At 53.9% G+C, this 22104-nt stretch overlaps 8 protein-coding genes across 8 annotated transcripts; 5 read left to right on the top strand and 3 right to left on the bottom strand.

Annotated features, from left to right (window-relative positions):
* Positions 1 to 139: 139 nt before the first annotated feature.
* NCS57_00610900 (uncharacterized protein) lies at positions 140 to 2257 on the top strand (the record flags this gene model as incomplete). The annotated part of the gene is made up of 1 exon (XM_053056007.1): positions 140 to 2257. Exon 1 carries the CDS (start codon positions 143 to 145, stop codon positions 2255 to 2257), a length of 2115 nt encoding a protein of 704 aa, XP_052914962.1. The 5' UTR covers positions 140 to 142.
* Positions 2258 to 2792: 535 nt separating this feature from the next.
* NCS57_00610800 (uncharacterized protein) lies at positions 2793 to 3778 on the bottom strand (the record flags this gene model as incomplete). Its single annotated transcript, XM_053056006.1, has 2 exons — positions 2793 to 2915; positions 2984 to 3778. The coding sequence occupies 2 exons, from the start codon at positions 3776 to 3778 to the stop codon at positions 2793 to 2795; spliced, it is 918 nt and encodes a 305-aa protein (XP_052914961.1).
* Positions 3779 to 5579: 1801 nt separating this feature from the next.
* On the top strand, positions 5580 to 6202 carry NCS57_00610700 (60S ribosome subunit biogenesis protein NIP7; the record flags this gene model as incomplete). Its single annotated transcript, XM_053056005.1, has 2 exons — positions 5580 to 5805; positions 5862 to 6202. The coding sequence occupies 2 exons, from the start codon at positions 5580 to 5582 to the stop codon at positions 6200 to 6202; spliced, it is 567 nt and encodes a 188-aa protein (XP_052914960.1).
* A 205-nt stretch (positions 6203 to 6407) lies between these two features.
* On the bottom strand, positions 6408 to 8274 carry NCS57_00610600 (PUA domain-containing protein; the record flags this gene model as incomplete). The annotated part of the gene is made up of 6 exons (XM_053056004.1): positions 8157 to 8274; positions 7910 to 7954; positions 7670 to 7857; positions 7501 to 7611; positions 7176 to 7446; positions 6408 to 7120 (listed from the first exon to the last, which is right to left on the bottom strand). Exons 1-6 carry the CDS (start codon positions 8179 to 8181, stop codon positions 6408 to 6410), a joined length of 1353 nt encoding a protein of 450 aa, XP_052914959.1. The 5' UTR covers positions 8182 to 8274.
* A 313-nt stretch (positions 8275 to 8587) lies between these two features.
* Positions 8588 to 9423, top strand: NCS57_00610500 (Mitochondrial inner membrane protease ATP23; the record flags this gene model as incomplete). Its single annotated transcript, XM_053056003.1, has 2 exons — positions 8588 to 9145; positions 9196 to 9423. The coding sequence occupies 2 exons, from the start codon at positions 8588 to 8590 to the stop codon at positions 9421 to 9423; spliced, it is 786 nt and encodes a 261-aa protein (XP_052914958.1).
* A 1020-nt stretch (positions 9424 to 10443) lies between these two features.
* Positions 10444 to 11832, bottom strand: NCS57_00610400 (Aurora kinase; the record flags this gene model as incomplete). Its single annotated transcript, XM_053056002.1, has 3 exons — positions 10444 to 10560; positions 10610 to 11575; positions 11629 to 11832. The coding sequence occupies 3 exons, from the start codon at positions 11830 to 11832 to the stop codon at positions 10444 to 10446; spliced, it is 1287 nt and encodes a 428-aa protein (XP_052914957.1).
* Positions 11833 to 12940: 1108 nt separating this feature from the next.
* Positions 12941 to 15227, top strand: NCS57_00610300 (Glycine--tRNA ligase; the record flags this gene model as incomplete). Its single annotated transcript, XM_053056001.1, has 2 exons — positions 12941 to 14779; positions 14832 to 15227. The coding sequence occupies 2 exons, from the start codon at positions 12941 to 12943 to the stop codon at positions 15225 to 15227; spliced, it is 2235 nt and encodes a 744-aa protein (XP_052914956.1).
* Positions 15228 to 18038: 2811 nt separating this feature from the next.
* Positions 18039 to 21042, top strand: NCS57_00610200 (Non-specific serine/threonine protein kinase; the record flags this gene model as incomplete). The annotated part of the gene is made up of 4 exons (XM_053056000.1): positions 18039 to 18052; positions 18354 to 20418; positions 20472 to 20571; positions 20633 to 21042. The coding sequence occupies 4 exons, from the start codon at positions 18039 to 18041 to the stop codon at positions 21040 to 21042; spliced, it is 2589 nt and encodes an 862-aa protein (XP_052914955.1).
* Positions 21043 to 22104: the final 1062 nt, after the last annotated feature.

Raw genomic sequence — 22104 nt, 5'->3', positions numbered from 1 at the left:
TTTGGATAGACCGGTTAGGGCTTATCACGATATCTCCATAGCATGTGTAACATATACCGTTTTCAGAAATGCGCTTATAAAAGAAGTGGATGGGATGTTTCTTGGGGATGACATTATGTCGTGATAAGACGGATGAGTCCAAATGCAAGGTACGAGAATTGATGCGCGATCGGCTCCTTCCACGCCGATCTTGAGATTGAAGCTCCGGGACTTGGTCCAAGCACCCGGTGTTTTTGTGGATCCACTCACGGAAGGTACGTACCAGCTCTTATCGCGTCGCGTCCCGTTGGCGTGTTTCTCTCCCGCACACTCAATATCATCATCATTGCCGCACCTCCGCTTCCCCCAAAAGTGCAAACTTGAGTCTCTGGGACAGCTCCAGGCTGGTCGCAGCCGCACCTCGATCATTTATCCCGGAAGGGCCTTGACGCACGTATTCCACACCGAAACAACACACAATCAAACAATGCCTCGCCCTAAACGAGCGCGTCGCGCGCCCGCACAATCTGCGAAAGCTGCTGCACGATCTCCCACACCCGAGGCTGAAGCCCCGAGCGACAACGAACTTCCCCGCCAGGACAAGTCTCCGGAGAGAGGGCGAAGGCGAACGACACGAGCTTCTGGTGCCCGCCTTAGCGTGACTGACGAGCAGGCGGTTCTGGCTACGAGCCGACGTCGCGATGCGGCGCTCGACAGGCTGGCCAATGAGGACCCAACCTCTGCAAGCGGTAAGAACGCTGCGGATGAAGACTCGGGCAGCTCAGTTGAGGGTGGACGACGAATTACGGCCACGCCCACGAATCGGAGGGACACGACGGGATTGGATCTGGCGGACAGCGTGTTTGGCGATCTCGATGACAGCTTCGATGACGATGGCGATGGCGAGCGAGGAGGAATGCGCTCAACCGACACATCATCGCTGAACCTGAGCAACTTCAAGCACAGGCCGCGTCAATCCAGTATCATCGGCCGAAACGACCCGCCGATCAGACCAAGCAGTCGTGGCGGCAACACTCCCAGCATCAGCTCGACGCTCCACTTTGGAGCCTTCAAACGACGCGCGCGAGAGCCGAGTATCCTGGGGACCGCGCGGAAGCCCCGACCGGAAGAGGCTGGGACGGGTCAGGAGCCTGATTCGGAGAGCGAGGACGAGGACGAGTTTCTTCCCGAGGCCGAGTCGACGCCGCTCAACAATAGACGGAGGACCCAACCTGAAACTGAGCTCGAAGCTGAGCGTGAGGCTACTCCAGAGGCGTCGACGGGGCCGAGGCGCAGAAAGCGCAAGAGCGAGGATGCAGTACCGAGCAGCGATAGGCCGGAGAAGATGTCGCGCGTTGATGTGGAGGAAGAGGAAGAAGACCACGAAGAGGAACAACAGGAGGAGGAAGCAAGAGCTGCAAGCGAGATCGATCTTATTGATGATGGCGCAAGCGACTCTTCACTCTCGTCCCTCTCGTCACCACTTGGTCCCTCGCCCGTTCTCCCCGATCGACCTGTCACACCAATCAACGACGAAGAGATCATGGCACCCCCTGCCAGCAGCGATTCAGAAGAGGGAAACGACGTTTGGCCAGATATCCATACCCTCGCAAAGCGACGACGGAGACCATCCGTTGCCACACCACCTCGAGCCGACAACTTCTCAGACGTCTCTTCCCCCCCTTCGCTGACACACTCACCCAACTACGCCGAGACACGGGCAACCAAGGCCAGAGGCAGGGCCGCCGCTCGGAGACAACCCTCTCCTAAGCTCACAACCGCCGATCTCACCAACCTACTCCCGAAGCGCCGGTACAAGAAGCAGCGGGACCCCCTGGGGCTGGAGAGCGATGAGGAGTACGACACATCAGAGATGCCGCACGGCGAGGATGAGCTCTCGTATGTGGACAGCCGGACGACCCGGAGGAGACAAGCCAGTCGACCAGGCTCACGGAGCGGACGCTCAGCGCAGGCTCCAAAGGGCAGGCAGGCAACCTCCAACAAGTCCAAGGGGCGGAATCAGCAGACTTACTCCCGGCGTTCGTCAGATAAGGAGAATGAGGGCGAGGAGCAAGGCAGTGACAACGATGAGCACGACCGCAGCCAGTTCCAACCGCTCCCAGACGACACATTCGATGGTGACGGAAGCGGTGAGAGCTCAAACATGCCGTCTGCAGATGAGCTGAGACAGGCAGTCAAGAAGTTCAAGGAAGTGGACAGGTGGGAGCTTGACTATGAGGAGGTTACGCAGAGCTCGTCACCGCCGGGTGCACGATGAGGCACGAGCAAACAAAGGGAGGGGGAAGAAACTGCTGTGGCCCCTGACGGTCTTCAGCATCTCCAGAGGGACGGTGGCAGTGCAATGCAGTTTGTACCTTCTGTCCAAAGTGGCACATCTTTTTGCGAGATCGTCTAAGCTTCTTTTGATGTTGAGTCGGCTCTGGCAGGGCGTTGTGGGTTTGGAGCGGTTCGCGTTAGCGAAGTAAAACATGTGGAGTTACGCAGGGTGTTGGTCTTGTCTTTTTTTTTTCTCATCATGAAGTGTCTGAAATGATGGTCGTTTATGGCATGTATCACGTTTCTTCGGGATCAGGGGGGGGGTTTGTGGGTGGTTGAGCAAACAAGGCCAAACCAAGTGTACAGGCCGGCCGTGTTTAAAGAAGCAGAATGCTGCTGGCTTTATTGGAATCCAAAACAAATTCATTTTTTTATCAAGTCAGATCATCTCGCTCCCAGCTGATGCCGTGACTGAAGCAACCAACCGTAACGCCTCAAACACCATGATCGAAACACGGAGATACTTGAGTATCATCTCATGCGCTGAGTTTAACAGCCTCTGTCCGCTGCTCTACTAGAGGCAGTAGCGGCGCCAGCACATTAGGATCGCGCAGGGCAATGGTAATATCGTCGGGCAATCTGCCAGACATGAAGAGTTTCTACAGATTGACAGTTAGCAACACTTGGATTCTCTGGCAGTCAAAAGCAGCCGATCAGATGCACTCACCCTCTTGACATTCGCAAAACTCTCCTCTTGAGCAGAGTACTCGCGAAGGACGGTGTCAGTCTCAAAGTCGACATAGATACGGGTGTCGCGTATCCGCAAGATGACATTGTCCAGGCGCATGAACAACCGGCACAACAGAAGCATGCGCTTCTCGTGCACGCGTACCTTGACGCTAAAGATGGAGATGCCATTGTCGTCTAGCTCGCTCTCGTACAGCATGACCTCGTCAAAGAAGATCATGGGGTCCCGGCGCTTGAGTAGTTCAATGGGGATAGCCTGGTCCGTGGGCGCAAACTGCTGGGCTCCTGGGGCCAGCGTGCCAGTGTATGTCGTCGAGTAGCTCCAGTCATAAGGTTTGACAACCTCCTTGATCCCCTGTGTGGTCCCCTCCCGTGTGCTCTCCCAATCCCGGGCGTAGGCGACCTTGAGCATGTGGCGATCCGTCTTGTCAACGGCGTCGAGCGCGTCGGGGGTGTTGAAGCTGACGGACCAGCCCGAGGGCACGTGCTCGAGGGAGACGAGGTTCTCGCCAAAGATCATCTCAGGCATGGGGATGCCGATCTTGTCGGTGAGGGAGTCTATCGCGCCGGCCTTTGAGATGGGGAGCTTGCGTGTCGAGATGCGGAATCGGCCCTGGTTGTGGGTGCTGGTGGCCGCGGCGAGAGCCTCGGGGGTTGGGTAGGGTTCGTTGATGTCGGTGATGTGATTCATATTGGGCGAGCGGTTACGGAGCGGTAGCGGCTGGAAGATGGAGGATGAGATGTGCCGCAGATGGAGACGAGGTGCTTGTTTCAAGATGAAGCTTTACAGTTCAAGGTACCTGTTGTGGAAGGGTCTGGTGGTGGTGGGGTTTGGTGGGGGAGCTCTCATAGGTACCTTGGTCCCCGCTCCATGGTACCCGTACCTGTCTTATCAATCTCTCCTGGGTGTTGGGCGCCTTCAAGTATCATTTTGAGATTCTTAGGGAGAAAACCAGCCCTCGAATAAGAGGCGGTTTAAAATCCAAAATCAATCAAGAGCATATGTGGGACTAAGTCCTAGTTACTCAGAAATTGCAAAATGTTAGAAGTGATTGCCCAACTGCCGCAAGATGTGCTCGACAGGACCCCATCCATAAGCAAGAGAGTATTTGAGCGTCTAGAAGGCCTTGCAATTTTACCTATATGGATCGTTCTCTGTATAGAGTATGTGAAGGACTGATATCGATATTGCTGGCTGCCCCCACTCTTCGTGATGGCTTCATCGTTCATCAAGCTTCAGAGCATCATCAACATGTATTCATTGTCACTCAACTCGAGATGAAAGAGTCGGCTATCAAATTATTTGTCTAAACCTGGCCAATATGTTCAATATCTGAATATTATTTCCGAAGATGTCCTTTGTGTGTTCATCACCCAGAACAGTTGGATGGGTGAGGCATACGATTAGTACCCAGCGAATAGACAAAGGCTCAATTTTGCGACTTCTAAAGCGGAGTCTTTTATAAAAAAAAAAAAAAATTCCGTCCAACGCCTCTTTAGCCGGCAATCGCCTGGGGGCTGCTATTCGGGTCAGGTTTCCACCCCGGTGATCAGGGGACTGTGACAGAGTGTTAGCTGGATGTTGTCATAGTGTCTAATCGTCAACATGATGTTTGTCAAGTATCATAAAGCCAGAGTGTTAAAGAATAGTTGCTATCTTATAGATGAGATATTAAATAGTATAGGCAACGTGTAGAATAGAGTGGTTCCATTGTATGAATGCTTCTTTTGACATGGTCTTTTGTCGTAACTCACTGTCAGTCACGGACAGATGTTGTGAGATAATCACACTATTACGATGGTGGTAAATATTTTATGAGGTTACTCAGTTAGTCCTAAGGAGGTACGCAGTCACATTAATGAGGGTGCGCACGATAATGATAATGACAGACTCGTGGGAATTGGAAGCGAAAGGACACATGTTCAAGCCCTGGAGACTTGGTTTGTATAAGCAGCGAGGGAAATAAGTATGTTATAGTGTTTGGTTAGGCGTGAATAAGAAATAAAATGTAGTAGATCGAGTTGATTTCGAGCGCTGCAAGGTCAGCTCTTCAAAAGACACCCTTGACAGAGCCACAGGAGCGGAATGTGGTAACTAATGAGTCCATTGAAAGAAAGAGATAAAATAGAAGAAGCCCAGGGTTAATAAAATAGCAAAAATATAGGACAAAGCAGTTTTGCCCCGGTCTGTGAGGGTGTTACGGGTATGCTGTTCCACCAGTCTTGTAAGTGCACAGCGAGTCGTCTTCTGGTCGGCCACCCATGGTGAAGATGAAGAGTTTATACATAGTGGTTTTAATTCTCAAATGAGTAACAGAACATGGATATCGAAATCTAACTAGCAAGAAAACTTTGGAAAACACGAATCGCAACTTTGTTCGATTCTAAAGTGGCGATGGGTGTCCAGAGTGGAACAGCAAGATGCAGTACGGCGAGTACGTACCCACCCCGGCCCCCCACATTTGGCGATAAGCTCCTTATCAGTTCTCCCAGAGGAACTTTTTTTCTAAGCTTCAACACCAAGAATACAACATCACCAACTCACCACCTTTGCAACACATTCAACAACAGACATCATGCGGCCCCTCACGGAAAAGGAGACCCAGACTCTCTTTGAGAAGCTGGCAAACTACACCGGCAGCTCGCTCAAGAACCTCATCGCGCCGCTCGACGATTCCCCCAACGCCGACCGCTACGTCTTCCGCCTCGTTCGCGATCGCGTCTTCTATGTGCGCCTGTCCATCGCCAACCTGGCCACCTCGATCGCCCGCGACAAGCTTCTGTCCCTGGGAACCTGCCTTGGTATGTACTCTCAGTTCGCATACGTTGCGCCAATGGCTAACGCCTCGATCCTTTAGGCAAGTTTACCAAGTCGGGCAAGTTTCGCCTGCACGTCACGGCCCTCCCCATCATCGCCGAGCACGCCCGCTACAAGATCTGGGTCAAGGAGAACGGAACCATGCCCTTCCTCTATGGCAGCAACGTGGTTAAGGCCCACGTCGGTCGCTGGTCCGAGGACTGCCCCGAGCACCAGGGCGTTGTCGTCTACAGCATGAACGACACGCCCCTGGGCTTTGGCGTCACAGCGCGCAGCACGGCCGAGGCCCGAAGGCTAGATCCCACAGGTATCACCTGCTTCAGGCAGGCTGACTGCGGCGAGTACCTCCGAGACGAAGACAACTTGTTCGCGACGGGTTAAGCCTGGAGCTGTCGACGTGAGTACTTCGCTGGCGTTGGGGCTCTTTATTCATCCTTCATTCTTTGGCGTTGTGGGGGGAAAATTTGCACCGAGCACATCAATGCTTGGGTGATTGATTACATAGACGGCTAGATATCATCAGAAAGCGCTCTATATGCTCAAATCTATTCGCTTGCACCGTTTTTTTGACATTCCAACATGGTTCCTACTCCATCACAGCCCGGTTGATTTCTCGAGATGGGCTCACGGGTCTGCTGTCTCTTCTAAAGAAGCCAACATGTTGCCGGTGGGCAACATACTCGCTGTCAGCGTAACCCAGGATCTTTTGAATCTCAACGCTCTGATGCCCCTTGATGCGTCCGATCTCGGCGGCGGCATAGTTCACCAGGGCTCTTCCAACCTCTTCTGGGATACCATCCCAGAGCTTGCCGTCAGGGCCAGGGGTTGTCCGACGCTTGACAACCACGAGCCGCACCACCTCTTGCTGCGCAAAGTTGCCTTCCACGTCAACAACACCAACAGGAAGCAGGCCAGCCTTGCCTAGGAGTGCCTTGTAGGCTCCCGAGTCAATGTAGAGGGTTCCGTGGGGATATGGAGTGTGGAGCAGCCAGAAATGGCGATCTCGGATGGGATCATCCGCTGGTACGAATCGAGTATGCAGGGGAGGGCTGGTGAGATCTGCTGAAGATGAGAGGGAGAGGGCTGAAGCTGATCGTGTCAAGTGACTGGCCCCTTCATCGGCGCTTGGAGACGAGTGTCCTTTTTGCTGTGATTGAAGATACCGGACAATGTTTAGCACATTTCCTGGGTTCGAGGATCGGGTGATGATGGTGGTGACACCAGCCGAGGTTCCCAATCTTGCGGCAATGATTTTGGTGCTCATTCCACCTGTGCCTAGGGCCGACCCAGCACTCGAGACTGATTGATCTTGGTCAGCATTATATGTAACAAATTCATGAGAATGAATACGTACCATCGGCCTGAAGAGCTGAGATGTCTTCGACCACCTCGATCGGCTTGGCGTCTGGGTTTGTTCGCGGGTTCTTGTCATAGAGACAATCGACATCCGTCATCAAGAATAGCATGTCGGCGTGGATCATGGCTGCAGTGATGGCTGAGAGGGTGTCGTTGTCACCAAACTTGATTTCTGAGACGGCCAAGGTGTCGTTCTCGTTGACGATTGGGATCACTCCTTGTTCAAGAAGGGCATTGAAGGTGTTTTGAGCATTAAAGTATCTTGTTCGCTAGAATAGAATTGGTTAGTTTGTTGATTGAATATTAAGTAAGAGTGAGCCTACGTCTGCAATATCGTTCCTTGTGAGCAGGATCTGGGCAATTGGCTGTCTCAGGTGGGTGAACAAGCTATCCCAGAGACTCATCAAACGACACTGGCCAATGGCTGCGAGGGCCTTCACCGGGTTAGCACTTCAGTTTTCACATTCAAAAGTTGTGCAACTGTGATCCCACCTGCAGCTGTGCGAGATGCTTGGGGCGCTTCTCGACATCCATGCGTCGGAGACCAACGCCGATGGCGCCCGACGAAACAATGACGACTCGATGGCCATCTTTGCGAAGCTTGACGGCCGTGTCGACAATTAGAGTCAGGATTGGGAGAAGCGGTTCATGAGTCTTTTCGTCGACAATTGAGCTCGTTCCTAGGGACCTTGTGTTAGTGGGGGATGACTCAAAGCTTCCTTCTCGACGTACCAAGCTTGATGACGATGGTGAGGGACTTTCCATTTCCTCTCATGGCTGCGAATAAAAGGAGAAGAGGTCAGTTAATGCCTCTCTTGTCTTGGCCTTGTGAATTTCAGGGATTGGTTCGGTGCTTGGTGTTTTCACATGGAAATGCCCTGGCGTCTATATATTGTATAGAAGCCTCAGCCGGACACTACCCGCGAGATGGACGGGAAGAACATGAATGAAGCAAGTAGAAGACAAGAAAAAGGCTTACATTGAGCAGTGATTTCACTCGTCATTTTGGCACGCCCTTGTCGCTTTGGATGTGGAACCGCAGGTGTCTCTCTGTCATGAGTTGGGCGCAACTTGGGAGAATCCTGGGCAAACGTTGGTGGATGGTCGAGTTGATTGGACTGTGCTCGACAAGCCCATGAATCCCCAGACCCGATGTCGGAAAAATGGGTCGAGGGGGTTCGGAGAATTGGGCCAATCAGAGGCCATATATAGGCTCACCGCCCTCGGCGTGCCACCGACGGTTTTCCGGCGGCAGAATTTCCACCATGCTAGGGCGTTGCTGGAAGGTAAAGAGAGATCAATTCGAGACATCACGACGATAATTCATCAGCCTTGCCGACCCCAAACAAGGCTGTCCGTGTTCAATCCACCTGATCAATCTAATTGATCCGTGTCCAGCCCATCCCCATCATGTCATCCGAACCTCCGGCTTCATCTTCAAGCACCCCGGCAGCTGCGCCGAGCTCCTCCACAGCAGCTCCCAAGGAAGTCTTCAACAACCCTGCGCGGACCGGCTTTGATCCAGAGACGGCATGGTGGATGAACTACTTCAAGATCCTCTCTGGTCAGATGACCCCCGAAGGCCAATTCCACTACCGTGAGTGGCGATACCGCGTCCACGAGGAGCGTGACTGCAAGCGCTGCGAGGACTACCGGGACTGGCTCTTCACCTACTCCCCCGTCGTCCGCTTCATGTCCGAGAAGATCCAGGCCCTCAATGGACGGCTGGACCCTTCCAACGTTGTCTGTCGTCGATGCCCCGCCCATCTTGAGGAGGATGGCCAGGTCCATCGTCAGTCTGGTGGCTTTAGCCCCAACCATGGCATCTTGCTCTGCGCGAACGAAGTGCGAGACCGAAAACACTTGGAGGATACGCTCGCGCACGAGATGGTGCACGCTTGGGATCATCTGCGGTGGAAGGTGGACTGGACTGGTGACAAGGACTTGAAGCATGCTGCCTGCACAGAGGTGGGTGAGATTGAGCTGATGCTTGATCACAATGCTAACTGATACACTAGATCCGAGCGTCCATGCTCAGCGGCGAATGCAGATGGACACGAGAGGCCTTTACCCGAGGCAACTGGAAGTTGACACAGCAGTTCCAGAACTGTGTGCGCACAAGAGCCATCCAGTCCGTCATGGCCAGACCCCGTTGCAAAGACGACGTCCAAGCAACCAAGGTGGTCAACCAAGTCTGGGACTCTTGTTTCTCTGACACACGGCCATTTGATGAAGTGTACCGGTGATTGATTAACGACTGCGACGATAAAAGGACTTGTACAATATCTCTACTTTTACACCAATATTATCAGCGATACCCCATTAGACAAGGAGTCTTACTATTTGTACCACAACTGATCGTACCATGGCCCGGCAAGCTCATATCCATGTTACATCCACGTGTAAAATCATAACGATATAATGAATCTCGCAGCACTCCTAATTAGGTATCTCAAGCTCATGGGCATACCAATTTGCCCGGGCGTCTCAGTCATATCTCTTCCCAATACTTGGGCCATGAGTTGGGGACTCTCCAGGCTACCCTGATGCACGTCTCTAATGAAACTGGCTTTGTGCCCTTGTCTGCCTTACAAGTTACTTAGTGGCCTTGCTCTCTTGATCTTCTCATAGACAACCCGGTAACTAGAGCTGACTTGCTTGCCACTTCTATGCGCTTAGACTGCTCTGGGTGCCCTTTTCTTGAGGATACTCTAATTTCCTATTGCCAACTTATTAGTAAATCTTACCTTAGGAGTATGCATACTTTAATCATAGTATCCTAATACATGAGATTATACTTGCCGCATGATTTAGTCATCCTAATCACCAGGGTAATGTGGCCGGCAAAAGACTCTTGATCAGGGCCTAAGTAAAGGCATATAAAACTTGAACATATCTTCTCGATTCGTTAAGCAATCACTAATGATGCCATGTAAAAACGCTTACAACAGTACTCTAACAAACGCAAACGGCCAGGTTCCGTCCTCAACATAGATCAAAAATGAAATCGCCAAAACGCCCCTTCCATGTAACCCAACCCAGGTCCCAACCCACGCCCCCAAACAACCCATATGCTCTCTAGGTATCGGAAAAGATAGCGATCCAATAGACGCCAGCCTCGGCCTAACAAAGAGCATAGAGGCAAGGTCCCATCTTTACGTGTGAAGACGTTCATCACATCATTATGATCACAGCCCAGAGAGTCATCCTAAGCTTCTCCATAACGCCTTTGTTCCTTAGGGTACCCATACCTAAGTCTAGTCAGATTACTGTGCCTTTTCGCGGTTGGAGGCCCGCTCCCCCTTGACACAGTGCTTGATGATCCAGGGGTGCGTCTGGATGTCGTCCAGAGGGATTCGCTTCTCGGGATCCAACACAAGCAACTTGTTTCAAGTCAGCATATTATCCGTAAGAGTAGGTGAGTGTGCTTACCTTCTTGATGAGGTCCGTAGCCTCTGGGCTCACCCATTTAGGAACCGCCATGTCGGCCCTTGCGATCCTCCGCTGGGTCATTATGGGCGAATCCTCGAAAGGCGCCTCGCCGACGAGAAACTCATACGCCAAAACACCCAGGCTCCACAGGTCAACCTTCTCGTTGTAGTAGTTGTCGGTTGTGCCGGGTTTGATCATCTCTGGGGGGAGGTAGTCGAGAGTTCCACACATGGTCTTCCTCCGGTTGTTGGGAGCATGAACACTCCAGCCAAAGTCCGACATCTTGATTTCTCCATGGATGCCGAGCAAGATGTTCTCGGGCTTGATGTCCCGGTGGATGACATGCTTGCGGTGGAGGTAGCGTAGAGCCGAAGCGACCTGAGCAATGTACTGGGCCGCCTTCCACTCGGGGAATCGGTTCTCTCGTCGAAGGTGCTTGTACAGCTCGCCCTTGCCAGCAAACTCGAGGATGAGAATGACTCGTTTGCTGTCATGGAAATGGTTGTACATCTGAAGGATGTTTGGGTGTCGCAAGTTGCTCTGGATCTCGATCTCTCGTCGGACTTGCTTCTCAACTCTATGCTGTACCAGCTCATTCTTGTGAAGGACCTTGAGGGCGCATATGAAACCCGAGGCCCTCTCCCTTGCTAGATACACTCGTCCAAACTTGCCCTTGCCGAGGGGGCGGCCGATCTCAAACATGCCCAGGTGGAGTTGTTTGGGGATGGAGGCTTGCTCGGGGAGGGAGGCAAGCGAGTCTCGTTCTTCTTCGGCCTCTTCTGATGTCCGTGACGAGGAAGGAAGGGCTTTTCGAGGAGGTGATGAGGGAGCGTTGGCCTTTCGTTGGGCGGCCTGGGAGGGTAGCACTACGGCAGCGTTGGCATTGCCGCTGTGAGACTGGAGAGCAACCTTGAAGAGGTTGGGTCGACTGCTGCCATGGGAGGATGAAGTCGTTGAGACCACGGCCTGCCAATCCAATGTTAGTCACTAAACATCAGCACAACAGAATCCGGACATACCTTGGACTTGGAGTACGACTTGGAGCTTTCACCGACGGAGTCATTCTCATCATTCACCGTCATGCGCTCAAATGTCGCCTCAAGAGTACGGGCAGCCATAGTGAATAAGGGAAGCTGGGCTGTCTGGGGGTTAGTAACGGAGTGGGAGGGAAGAGCAAAAGATGGGCCGACACGATTTGAGTGTAAACCTCGATCACCGGACATGGACTGTCTTTTTATGAACCCAGGCCGTCACCTGCAGGCCTTGTCTAACAAACAGAGCGTTGTCAAAGCAACGGATTGTGGGGGAGCTTGGACCAATTGTCGACTGCCCAGCTGAGCACTTGGCGTGGCATGCGGGTTAAAATAAGATCTACCTCGTCCTAAGGATCAGATATCAATCTATATAATATTATACTAAAATATGTAAAGAGTATCCTAATGAGATTTGCATTTTAGATGTCTCTCTTATTATTCTTACAATGCCTTCCTAATTGCCCTCAGAGTAGGGTAAGCTAATGGTCTCGTGTTTTGGCTGCTAGATAGCCACTGTGGCTGGTCGGGGTATAGGACTGAAAGTTGAACAGCCGCCCACCAGCGATAAACGCCTCAGCCCAATTGGCGCAATGGTTAGCGCATTCGACTGTATGTTTTCTCCAGTCACTTCACACATGCTCATCCAAACTAACAATTCCCAGTCTATCTTGGCTCCTCCACAAGGACGGTTGTCTAAGGTGATCGAAAGGTTGCGAGTTCGAGTCTCGCATTGGGTTTCTTTTTTTGATGTCATTTTTGCCTCATCAACCAGTGTTATATGGATGTGGTCTAACAGTGATCTTCTCTCCTCTTGTCATTGGGCAGTCCGCTTCCGAGAAATTTGCGTTGCTTGGCAATATCTTGCTGACAATGACTAATGTTAAGGCCATCAGGAACAAGCTTTGCAAACGGCAAGTGGCTCCGGTCGGAGGTCAATGAATCAGGAAGGCGCAAAAAAAAGTCAGTCACGTCTAGGCCTCACTTGTACAGCTGCAAAGAGAACGGCAAAATCTACACCGTAGGGCTTCAAACCACCGAAATCACCGAATCAGCGCTCGGCAGCCCCCAGAGAAACTCACACAACGCCTGCTTGCTTCCCCCACCATCCACCGACGTCCACCGCTGCCCATCCCTCCCCAAACAGTCGGGCCCAAGAGTCAGTGACTGACTTGCCTATCTGTCGTACTGTACCTACCTACCTAGACAAAAAGAGGACCCCAGGGGAACCAGTGCGGCTTGAGCTTGTGACTCACGCCTCCCTCCTCTATCCTCTTACGACTTTGTAAACTTCGAGTGGATGAAGCCAATTCGTCTCTTCTCGCTCTCTCCAACCTCACCCTCGACAACATCTTTTTCTGCAGCGCCGCCCTTGACGAGGCAGCTCAGTTACTCACGCTTTGGTCCCAGGTTCCGTTTCACGGCCTGCACAAGACCACCACCGCCACCACCCCGCACCGTCGCTGCCCGCCGCACCTTTGCGACCTCACGACCCCTCAACGCTTTTCAGATCCAAAAGTCGCAGAAGCGCAAACCAGTCACCATGACCTCCACCGCTACTACCCTCAAGGGTCAGCCCCTTGACAAGGCTGTCCTCGAGTCCATTCTCCGACGTCGCATGTTCTATACCCCCTCCTTCGAGATCTACGGCGGCGTTGGTGGTCTGTACGACTATGGCCCTCCTGGCTGCTCCCTCCAGGCCAACGTCATCGACGTCTGGCGCAAGCACTTCATTCTCGAGGAGGACATGCTCGAGGTTGACTGCACTGTCTTGACTCCTCACGAGGTCCTCAAGACCAGTGGTCACGTCGACAAGTTCGCCGACTGGATGTGCAAGGACCCCAAGAACGGCGAGATTCTCCGAGCCGATCACTTCGTCGAGGCTATTCTCGAGGCCCGACTGAACGGCGACAAGGAGGCCCGTGGCCAGAAGGTGGAAGACAAGGAGGAGGACCCCAAGAAGAAGAAGAAGAAGGCTAAGACAGAGGCTGTCAAGCTCGACGATGCCGTCGTCCAGGAGTATCAGGAGGTCCTGGCCAGAATCGACAACTACGGTGGCCCTGAGCTCGGCGAGCTCATCAAGAAGTACGACCTCAGGAACCCTGCTACCGGCCTCCAGCCCTCGGAGCCCGTCTCCTTCAACCTCATGTTCCAGACCACGATCGGTCCCAGCAGCAACTACCCCGGCTATCTTCGCCCTGAGACCGCCCAGGGCCAGTTCCTCAACTTTGCCAAGCTCCTCGAGTTCAACCAGTCCCAGATGCCTTTCGCGTCCGCCTCTATCGGCAAGTCTTACCGAAACGAGATCTCTCCTCGTGCCGGTCTCCTGCGAGTCCGTGAGTTTCTCATGGCTGAGATCGAGCACTTTGTCGATCCCGAGGGTGGTAAGAAGCATAGCCGCTTCCACGAAGTCGAGGACATTGAGCTTGTCCTCCTCGACCGCCACACTCAGCTGTCTGGCAAGACTGAGACCAAGACCGTCAAGGTTGGCCAGGCTGTCAAGGAGGGTCTGGTTGATAACGAGACTCTGGGCTACTTCCTCGCCCGCATTCACCTTTTCATGCAGAAGATCGGTGTCGATCTGAGCAAGATGCGTTTCCGTCAGCACATGGCCAACGAAATGGCCCACTACGCCTGCGATTGCTGGGACTGTGAGCTTTTCACCACCTCTGGCTGGATTGAGTGTGTTGGCTGCGCCGACCGAAGTGCTTACGACTTGAGCGTCCACGCCAAGAAGACTGGTGCCCCCTTGGTGGTGCGCGAGCGACGCGAGGAGCCCCTCGTCATTGAGGAGTGGCAGATCGACATTGAGAAGAAGAAGTTTGGCCCTCTCTTCAAGAAGGATGCCAAGACTGTCGAGGCGGCTCTTGACGCCACCTCCCAGGAGCAGCGCGAGCAGCTTGCCAAGGAACTCAGCGAGACTGGCAGCATCTCTATCGAGGTGGCCGGTGTCGGCGACGGCAAGGTCCAGATTGGCAAGGAGTCGATCGCCATCGAGTTCCGCAAGAGGGTCGAGAACACCCGCGAGTTCGTCCCCAACGTCATTGAGCCCTCATTCGGTATTGGCCGTATCCTCTACTCCCTGATGGAGCACAGCTTCTGGACCCGCGCCAGTGAGGGCGGTGATGAAGCCCGTGGTGTAAGCATCCCTCACATAATTGATGATTCGTCAAGTTACTAACAGCTACAAGGTCTTGTCCTTCCCTCCCACCGTGGCCCCTACCAAGGTGCTTCTGGTTCCTCTCTCCTCCAACCCCCAGTTCAAGCCGCTCCTCAAGCAGCTTTCTCAGCGTCTGCGCACCGCTGGTATCTCGAGCCGTGTCGACGACTCGTCCGCCAGTATTGGCAAGCGCTACAGCCGAAACGACGAGCTCGGCACTCCTCTGGGCATCACCATCGACTTCCAAACCGTGCAGGACGGCACCGTCACTCTCCGAGATCGTGACAGCACCAGCCAGGTCAGAGCTGACCAGGAGAAGATTATCGACGCCATCAGGTCGCTCGTTGAGGGTGAAAAGAGCTGGTCTCAGATTGAGTCCGAGCTCCCCAAGTTTGAGGGTCAGGAGGTGGAGGTTGCTGCTCGATAAAGTAGAGCTGGCATAGAGCTGGCATAGAGAGAAATGTAAAATATAGATATCATACCGGCGTGGCTGTCTTGGCCGGAAGACGGTGGCCAAACCAGGAGTTGGGATCTGTCAGGTGTAATGTACCTAGACACTACATAAAAAGGCCTGTCTGGTAGAGTCAAAAGAGACTGTCTTGTTTACTCGGCGTCATGATTGTTTCTCCGAACGTATGAAATGTTATCTGCCGCTCATGGTACATAGTATGACTGCAATCTGTGTCTGACACATGCTCCGTCGTCGGCTCTTGATGCTACCGGGGACGTAGTACTTGGCCAGATTCTCCTGAAATCCGGTCGGCAGGGATCCAGGCCTTCATGAATGTCAAGGATTCCGGGATCTGCGGCCCATGCATGCAGCGGAGACGCAAAAACATCAACCAGCGAGCGGGAGGGCCAGGGGTTGGCCGGGGCCTAGTCAGGGAGGGAGGAAATCCATACCATGAGAGGGTCAGAGTATGCCATGAGACCAGCGGCCAACGACGCTGATGAGGTGCACCTCTGTCTCGGGTTCTGATCGGTTTGGCATCTTTCTTGGTGGGCATTGGCTGAGACCTCTCCCTTCTCTATCAGAATTGGCAGGCAAAAGGAGCCGGGTCGTGGCCCAGCAACGTGTGAGATACCTGAGGTTGAGATTGGGTTGCAATAGTGGGCTTTGGTGGTTGGGAAGAGTTGATATCCCCGTCGTCCACCTGGCAAGCCGAGCAGGGTCTCGCGGGAAGGGGTCTCTGCCACGGGACAGTCCAATCTTGTTAATTAGCTAGTTATTACGGAGTACCTTGGTGTAAATGGGATTCGCTGTCATGTTGAGAGAGCCAATCGCAACGTGGCCGTCACCGTCTTCGGCGCCGATCCTAGCACGCTTCAAAGGGGACTGAGAGCGGACCTTGGCGCCGGGTTGTCTGGTATGGATGGGTCTAGTTGGTCCTCACTGTCGCATCATGCCGTTTCCTCGTGGGCGGGCTGCGGCGACGATGTTTCGCCATGCGTAGGTGGAACTCTGTCTTTGGGTCTCGTGGCAGTCAGTGGCAGTCTCGGCGCAACAGTCTCGATCCTCGGTCGGGAACCGGCGCTATGATACGTATTGCACACGACATCCATAGCATGGACGTGTCGATAGTTGCTGATGTTATATGGAAGAACCCACAGCGTATCCATGGAACTCTGTGCCGGCTTCTACGACCCGGAATTAGCACCACGCCTGGTGGAAGAGGATGCATCCTTGGACAGGAATCCAAGGGTAATCAATTCCTAGGCCTCGCAAAGACGGAGAGTCCCAGGGATCGAGACGGGTCGAGGAATGGTGGTGGACGACATGGTGTAACTAGCTGGGCGCCTCAGAGCGCAGCCGGGCTGGACCGCTAGACGATCTTAGCACACGAGGCTCTGAAAGCCTTTTGGGCCCAGCAGACGCTTGAATCGTAACAGCAAGAGGCGTTTCGGGGGCGACAAAGGTGGGCTGGTGTTTGATGATCTGAAATGCGAATCCAACTTAGCCCAAGAAGATGGGAAGAAAGGTTGAGGTTCTGTAGATGTCTTTAAGGAGGTCCAGGCTGGGTGATGAGGAGCAGCCCAGACCTTTGTGTACCTACCTTCTACTCCCCCAGGTCGGAAGGCTTGACTGACATCCATGACTCCACACTCATCAGGGAAGCGGGGCATCATTTTGTCATGAAAGAGGTACGTAGCAACGTTCATGGAGCGTCTGCTTCCGTGCCTTGCATATATCGTTACCGCTTAATGAATTGCAGAAGCGATTATTGCCATCGCTGCTGCTGTTACTGTGTCGAGTCAAGTCCCCGTCTTCAAAGGAGACAAGAGCCCCTCCATCGTCTACCATACCTCCATCCAGATCCTTGCATTCAATCCTAGCGCACCGATGGGGGGGTAACTCCACTATAATCTTAGGTGCCTTACCTGAAAGACAGGCGTTAGCGACCCGGGAAGCCGCTGACCAGGCCTAATGGCACATGGAAACAGCCCAGCTGGCCGCCCGCCGACACCTGCCTGACACCTAGTGAGGGACTAAGGGTAAGAGGGCACCTACCTAAGCATGGAGGCAAGCAAGCACTGGCACCTGGGGGCTCCTTCCTCCTTCCCCACCCCTCGTTTCCTCCGTCTCCTTCTTCTTCTTGGCTCTTTGTGGTCGCTCATCATCCAAGCCCACCCCCCTCGACCTTACCTTATCACCCAACCCTTCTTCACCCTTCAACCTCCCTCCCCCGCTCGTCTTCTTTGCGGCTTCTGGATGTTTTCTTTGTCCTGATCCCGCGCTGCAAACTGTACGTCTCACTGCATCTCAGGCAACTGAGAAGCTTTTGCGTGCGCCGGTACGGTACAACTGCGCAGCTTGCCGCCCTCCCGTCTCCAGTCCGCCGTTGGGACCAGCGCCTCTCACCTCCACCCCAAGTCTCCCCCCGTGCTCGTCACCCACGAGCGATCCTGATTCTGACCGCCGCTCCGAACGGACTCGCGACTACATGATCGCTATATTCCGTCGCTGAGAAGCCTTCCTCGTTGCGCCCGAGAGCGAATCGTTTTACTAATCTTGGCACGGTCATCTTTCCACTGAGTGTACTCCCGACCGCTCAGAGCCCGTTTCAGTACTCCTGGGCCGGTCGACCACCTCTTAGAACCGTCCACCGCCACTACAGCCGAAGAACCAGCAAGACGTAGAGCTCGGCGTTCGAGTGCTCGCGCATTATCGACAGCCAGCCCCGATTTCATCTTTTCCTTGCCAGATTTGTTGTGCAATTTGCAGCTCAGATAATCCAAGATGGCTCAAAACAGGTACGTTTGCAACACTGTAACCCCTCGGGCTTGGATGAGGCAGCGCGTATCACGGTGCCGAGGCGGGGTGAGGGGCCGCGCCTCTTGATGCATCCAGGCAATCCTAGTTTCAAATCTTGAGGGACCATGGAAGCCACGAAAGACTCGCGGTCGCCAGGTCTTGCCACTTTGGGTGAATGGCTGCCATGCCTTTTTTTCAGGGGTTCAAACTGGGAAGCAAGCCGTGTCCGAGCGGGTGTCAGCAGAAGCGATGAAGCGAGAGACGGAATCGCATTGACGATCGATAACTGACCATCCACAGTATGTACACGTCAGGGCAGTTCATGAACCCGGGCCCAGCTCCTCGACCTCCTGCCGACCGTCCGAGGTTGAATCTAACGCCCAATGCCAATCTCCCAGGAAGCATGGCCAACATGGCTATTTCTCCCATTCGCAGCACCGCAACCTCCACATATACCGGTTCCACCATCTCGCTCCCGATCGCTCGCCAGCAGTCCAACAACACTGATGGTCTAGGAGGGGTTGCAATTAAGAAGGAGGGATGGGCCTCCGTCAAGGAGAGCAAGAACTTCATCCAGCCTTGGAAGCAAAAATATCTGATCCTCCGTAAGGAGTCGCTCGATTTCCACAAGACAGAAGGTGGCAAGGTCTCGTACACGCTATTCCTAAGGGACGTTGTCAATGTCGGACGAGTTGAGGCGGCCGGTACCATCTTTGAGATCAAGCGGAAGCCCGACGGCTCGTCCAACAGCCCTGGTGATGACGATGGACAGACCAAGACTCTTCAGATCAAGGTGAAGAGCGACGATGACCTCTACGAGTGGATTGATTTCATCTACGGCGCCTGCCCTGGAATGGGCGGCGTTAGCAACCCGACCAATTTCTCCCATGCCGTGCATGTTGGTTTCGATCCCAAGACTGGCGAGTTTGTCGGACTTCCCCCTGAGTGGTCGAAGCTCCTCAATTCGTCTGCCATCACGAAGGAGGATTACGAGCGTAACCCCCAGGCTGTCTTTGAAGTCCTTGACTTCTATACCGATCTGGCCAAGCGGGCTGAGAACCCTAACCAGTATTCCAGTCTGACCCCTACTCCTCCTGCGCAAAGCCAAGGGAACAAGCAACTTGGATATGGCAGCGGTGCTTCAGTCGCCCCTCCTCGCCCCGCGCCGCCTCCTGCCTCTCAACGCCCCGGCTACACTCCTCCTCAGTCTGCCTCGACCCCTCCTCGACGTCCTGAGCGCCCCGAGCGTCCTGCTCGACCTGACGAGCGCCCTTCGCCGTCGGAGCAGCAGCAGCAGCGCCAGCAGATGCAGGCCATGGCCCCTAACTACGTGTCCCAGGAAGCCTTGAGGGAGGAACAACGTAAGAAGCAGTTGGAAGCTCAGAGACAACGCGAGCGTGAGATGGAGGAGCAGAACCGCCGCGAACTGGAAGCGTACAATGCTTCTCTCCCCAAAACCAAGGTCCCTCTGGCCCAGCAGGAGATTGGCGGATACGGCGGATCGCCTTCTCCCCAGCCCGACCGTTACAACCCATCACGAGCCGCCCCTTCGGCACCAAAGGCGCCCACTCAACAAAGCAACCTCAGAGCCCAGCGGCCTGCCCCTCCTGCCCCGACTGGTTCCTCGCGGCCGCCTTTGGCTTCGCAGAACAGCTCCAGCGCTCTTCGCGATCCCACCCAAGCGCAGCGAGTTCCTCGCAACGACGGTGCTACAGGCCACGCAAATGCTCCCCGCTACGCCAATGGCAACCAAGCATCGCAACCCCGGCAGCAACAGCAGCAGCAGCCCTCGCGACTGCCTGCCCCTGTTAAGCCTCTCAATGTCGCGCCTAAGCCTAGTCAGCAACAACAACAACCTGATGGCGTCAAGGCCGCCGAGGCAGCGCTTACGGCCAAGCCCTCGCCCTCGGAACGCAAGCAGGATGTTCGCATGTCGACCATGTCGGAGAGCGAGGTCATGGCCAAGCTCAAGGAAGCCGTCTCCAAGGATGACCCTAACATTTCCTATTCTAAGCAAAAGAAGATCGGACAGGGTGCTTCCGGCTCGGTCTATGTGGCCAAGATCAAGGAAACCGCCGTGGGTATTGCCCGTGACATGCTGCGCGCGCAGGGACCCCGGGCCCAGGTTGCCATTAAGCAAATGGATCTCGCTCATCAACCACGCAAGGAGCTTATTGTGAACGAGATCATGGTTATGAAGGACAGCCGTCACCGAAACATTGTCAACTTCCTGGATGCCTTCCTGCGCAACAACAACTCGGAGCTCTGGGTTGTTATGGAGTACATGGAGGGTGGTGCCTTGACTGATGTGATCGACAACAACCCGTCGATCTCTGAAGAGCAGATCTCGACTATCTGCCACGAAGTAAGTTCATTGGCATTCTTGGCCTTGAGCCACAATTCTGACAGACGCCTTAGACTTGCCGCGGATTGCAGCACCTGCACTCGCAAAACATTATCCACCGTGATATCAAGAGTGACAACGTTCTGTTGGACGCGCGCGGAAATGTCAAGATTAGTAAGTTATTAAACAAAGATGGGCGTCATCTCATGTAGCTACCGCTAACACACGCCCCTAGCTGATTTTGGCTTCTGCGCCAAGCTCACAGAGACGAAGTCGAAGCGAGCCACTATGGTGGGAACTCCTTACTGGATGGCCCCAGAGGTTGTCAAACAAAAGGAGTATGGTCCCAAGGTGGACATCTGGTCTCTTGGTATTATGGCGATTGAAATGATCGAGTCGGAGCCGCCTTACCTCAACGAGGAGCCCCTCAAGGCGCTGTATCTCATCGCTACCAACGGAACTCCCCGGCTCAAGAAGCCCGAGAAGCTGAGCAAGGAGCTCAAGGCATTCTTGTCTGTCTGCCTGTGTGTGGATGTCAAGAGCCGCGCCTCGGCGGATGAGCTGCTGGCCCACGACTTTTTGCGACACGGCTGCCCCCTAGCCAGCCTAGCGGACTTGTTGGCGTTCAAGAAGCACGCCAAGTAAGGGACGAGGAGCAAGCGAGGGTTTGACGATATTGAAGAGAACAGGCTCTTTTTGCGACACGGCATTTTGAATGTGGTTTGGAAGCAAGGTGACACATATATTCCCCCCAGATGATTGTTTTTTTTTGGCGTTACGGGCGAAAGTTCTTTAGCACCTCCTTCTGGGCAGGAGGATGTCCCAAGTGTAGACATCCCTCTACCTACCTACAGTACCTAGCTGCCTTGCTCAAGGTGCCGAACCACGTACTATCGATGATGATGAAATGCGATGAAAGCTAGGACGAATACCCAGAGTACTAGGAGTCGGGTCACATATAGGGGGCCCTCGAAGCTTTTGAAGGGGTTGGGCAGATGGAGACGGTCTGCCACATGAAAGCAAAGCAAGATTTCGAGTGCAAGCGGGAACTGTCACGCGCAAGAGAATCATTCTGAAGCCAGTAATGAAAGACAATATAGAGGAAATAAAGAACTGAGATGTTTGCATGGATTCTACTGAACTGCCTTGAAGTTGTTGATCTGTTTCAGCTCGATCGGTTTGAGAAGCATCGTGACAGGAAATAAGTGGTTCTCTACTACGTAGTAGTTACGCAGCGCTTCGAATACGGAGGCTGGATTGGCATACACCCATGGTAACCAATTGCATGCTCAAGTTGAGAGGACAAAGGCGCGTCATGTAACAGGGCAAAGAAAGGGCCACGGCCTCAGGCAAGACAGCCAAGCATAGGCAATGTATCGAATCCTCGAGGAGAGGCTCTCGATGGCCATCTCAGCGATTCGGCATGAAGTGGACGCGGGTCACGGGCCGCCCGGGACAAAGACGACGAGTTACCTTTATGGGCTGCTCTGTTTGGGGGCCGCTGGATGGGAATATGAAACAGGGCCAAGAACCAAAGCCGAGGCGTGGCCGGGGTCAGCTCGTGATATGTCGGTACAGTACATAGGTTACGCTGTATGGATGCCGAATAAGAGAGGAGGGGATGTGGTGAGTGCGTGTGCGTACGTTTCGGCGTGTAGCCCCTGACTTACACCACCATGCCCTGCCAGCTCTTGGGCTCTCGCTCGC

Source organism: Fusarium keratoplasticum, chromosome 4 (genome assembly GCF_025433545.1).
Source record: "Fusarium keratoplasticum isolate Fu6.1 chromosome 4, whole genome shotgun sequence".
Lineage (NCBI taxonomy): Eukaryota > Fungi > Ascomycota > Sordariomycetes > Hypocreales > Nectriaceae > Fusarium > Fusarium keratoplasticum.
Note: the sequence above shows the minus strand (reverse complement) of the source record. Positions and strands in the feature narration are given on the sequence as shown.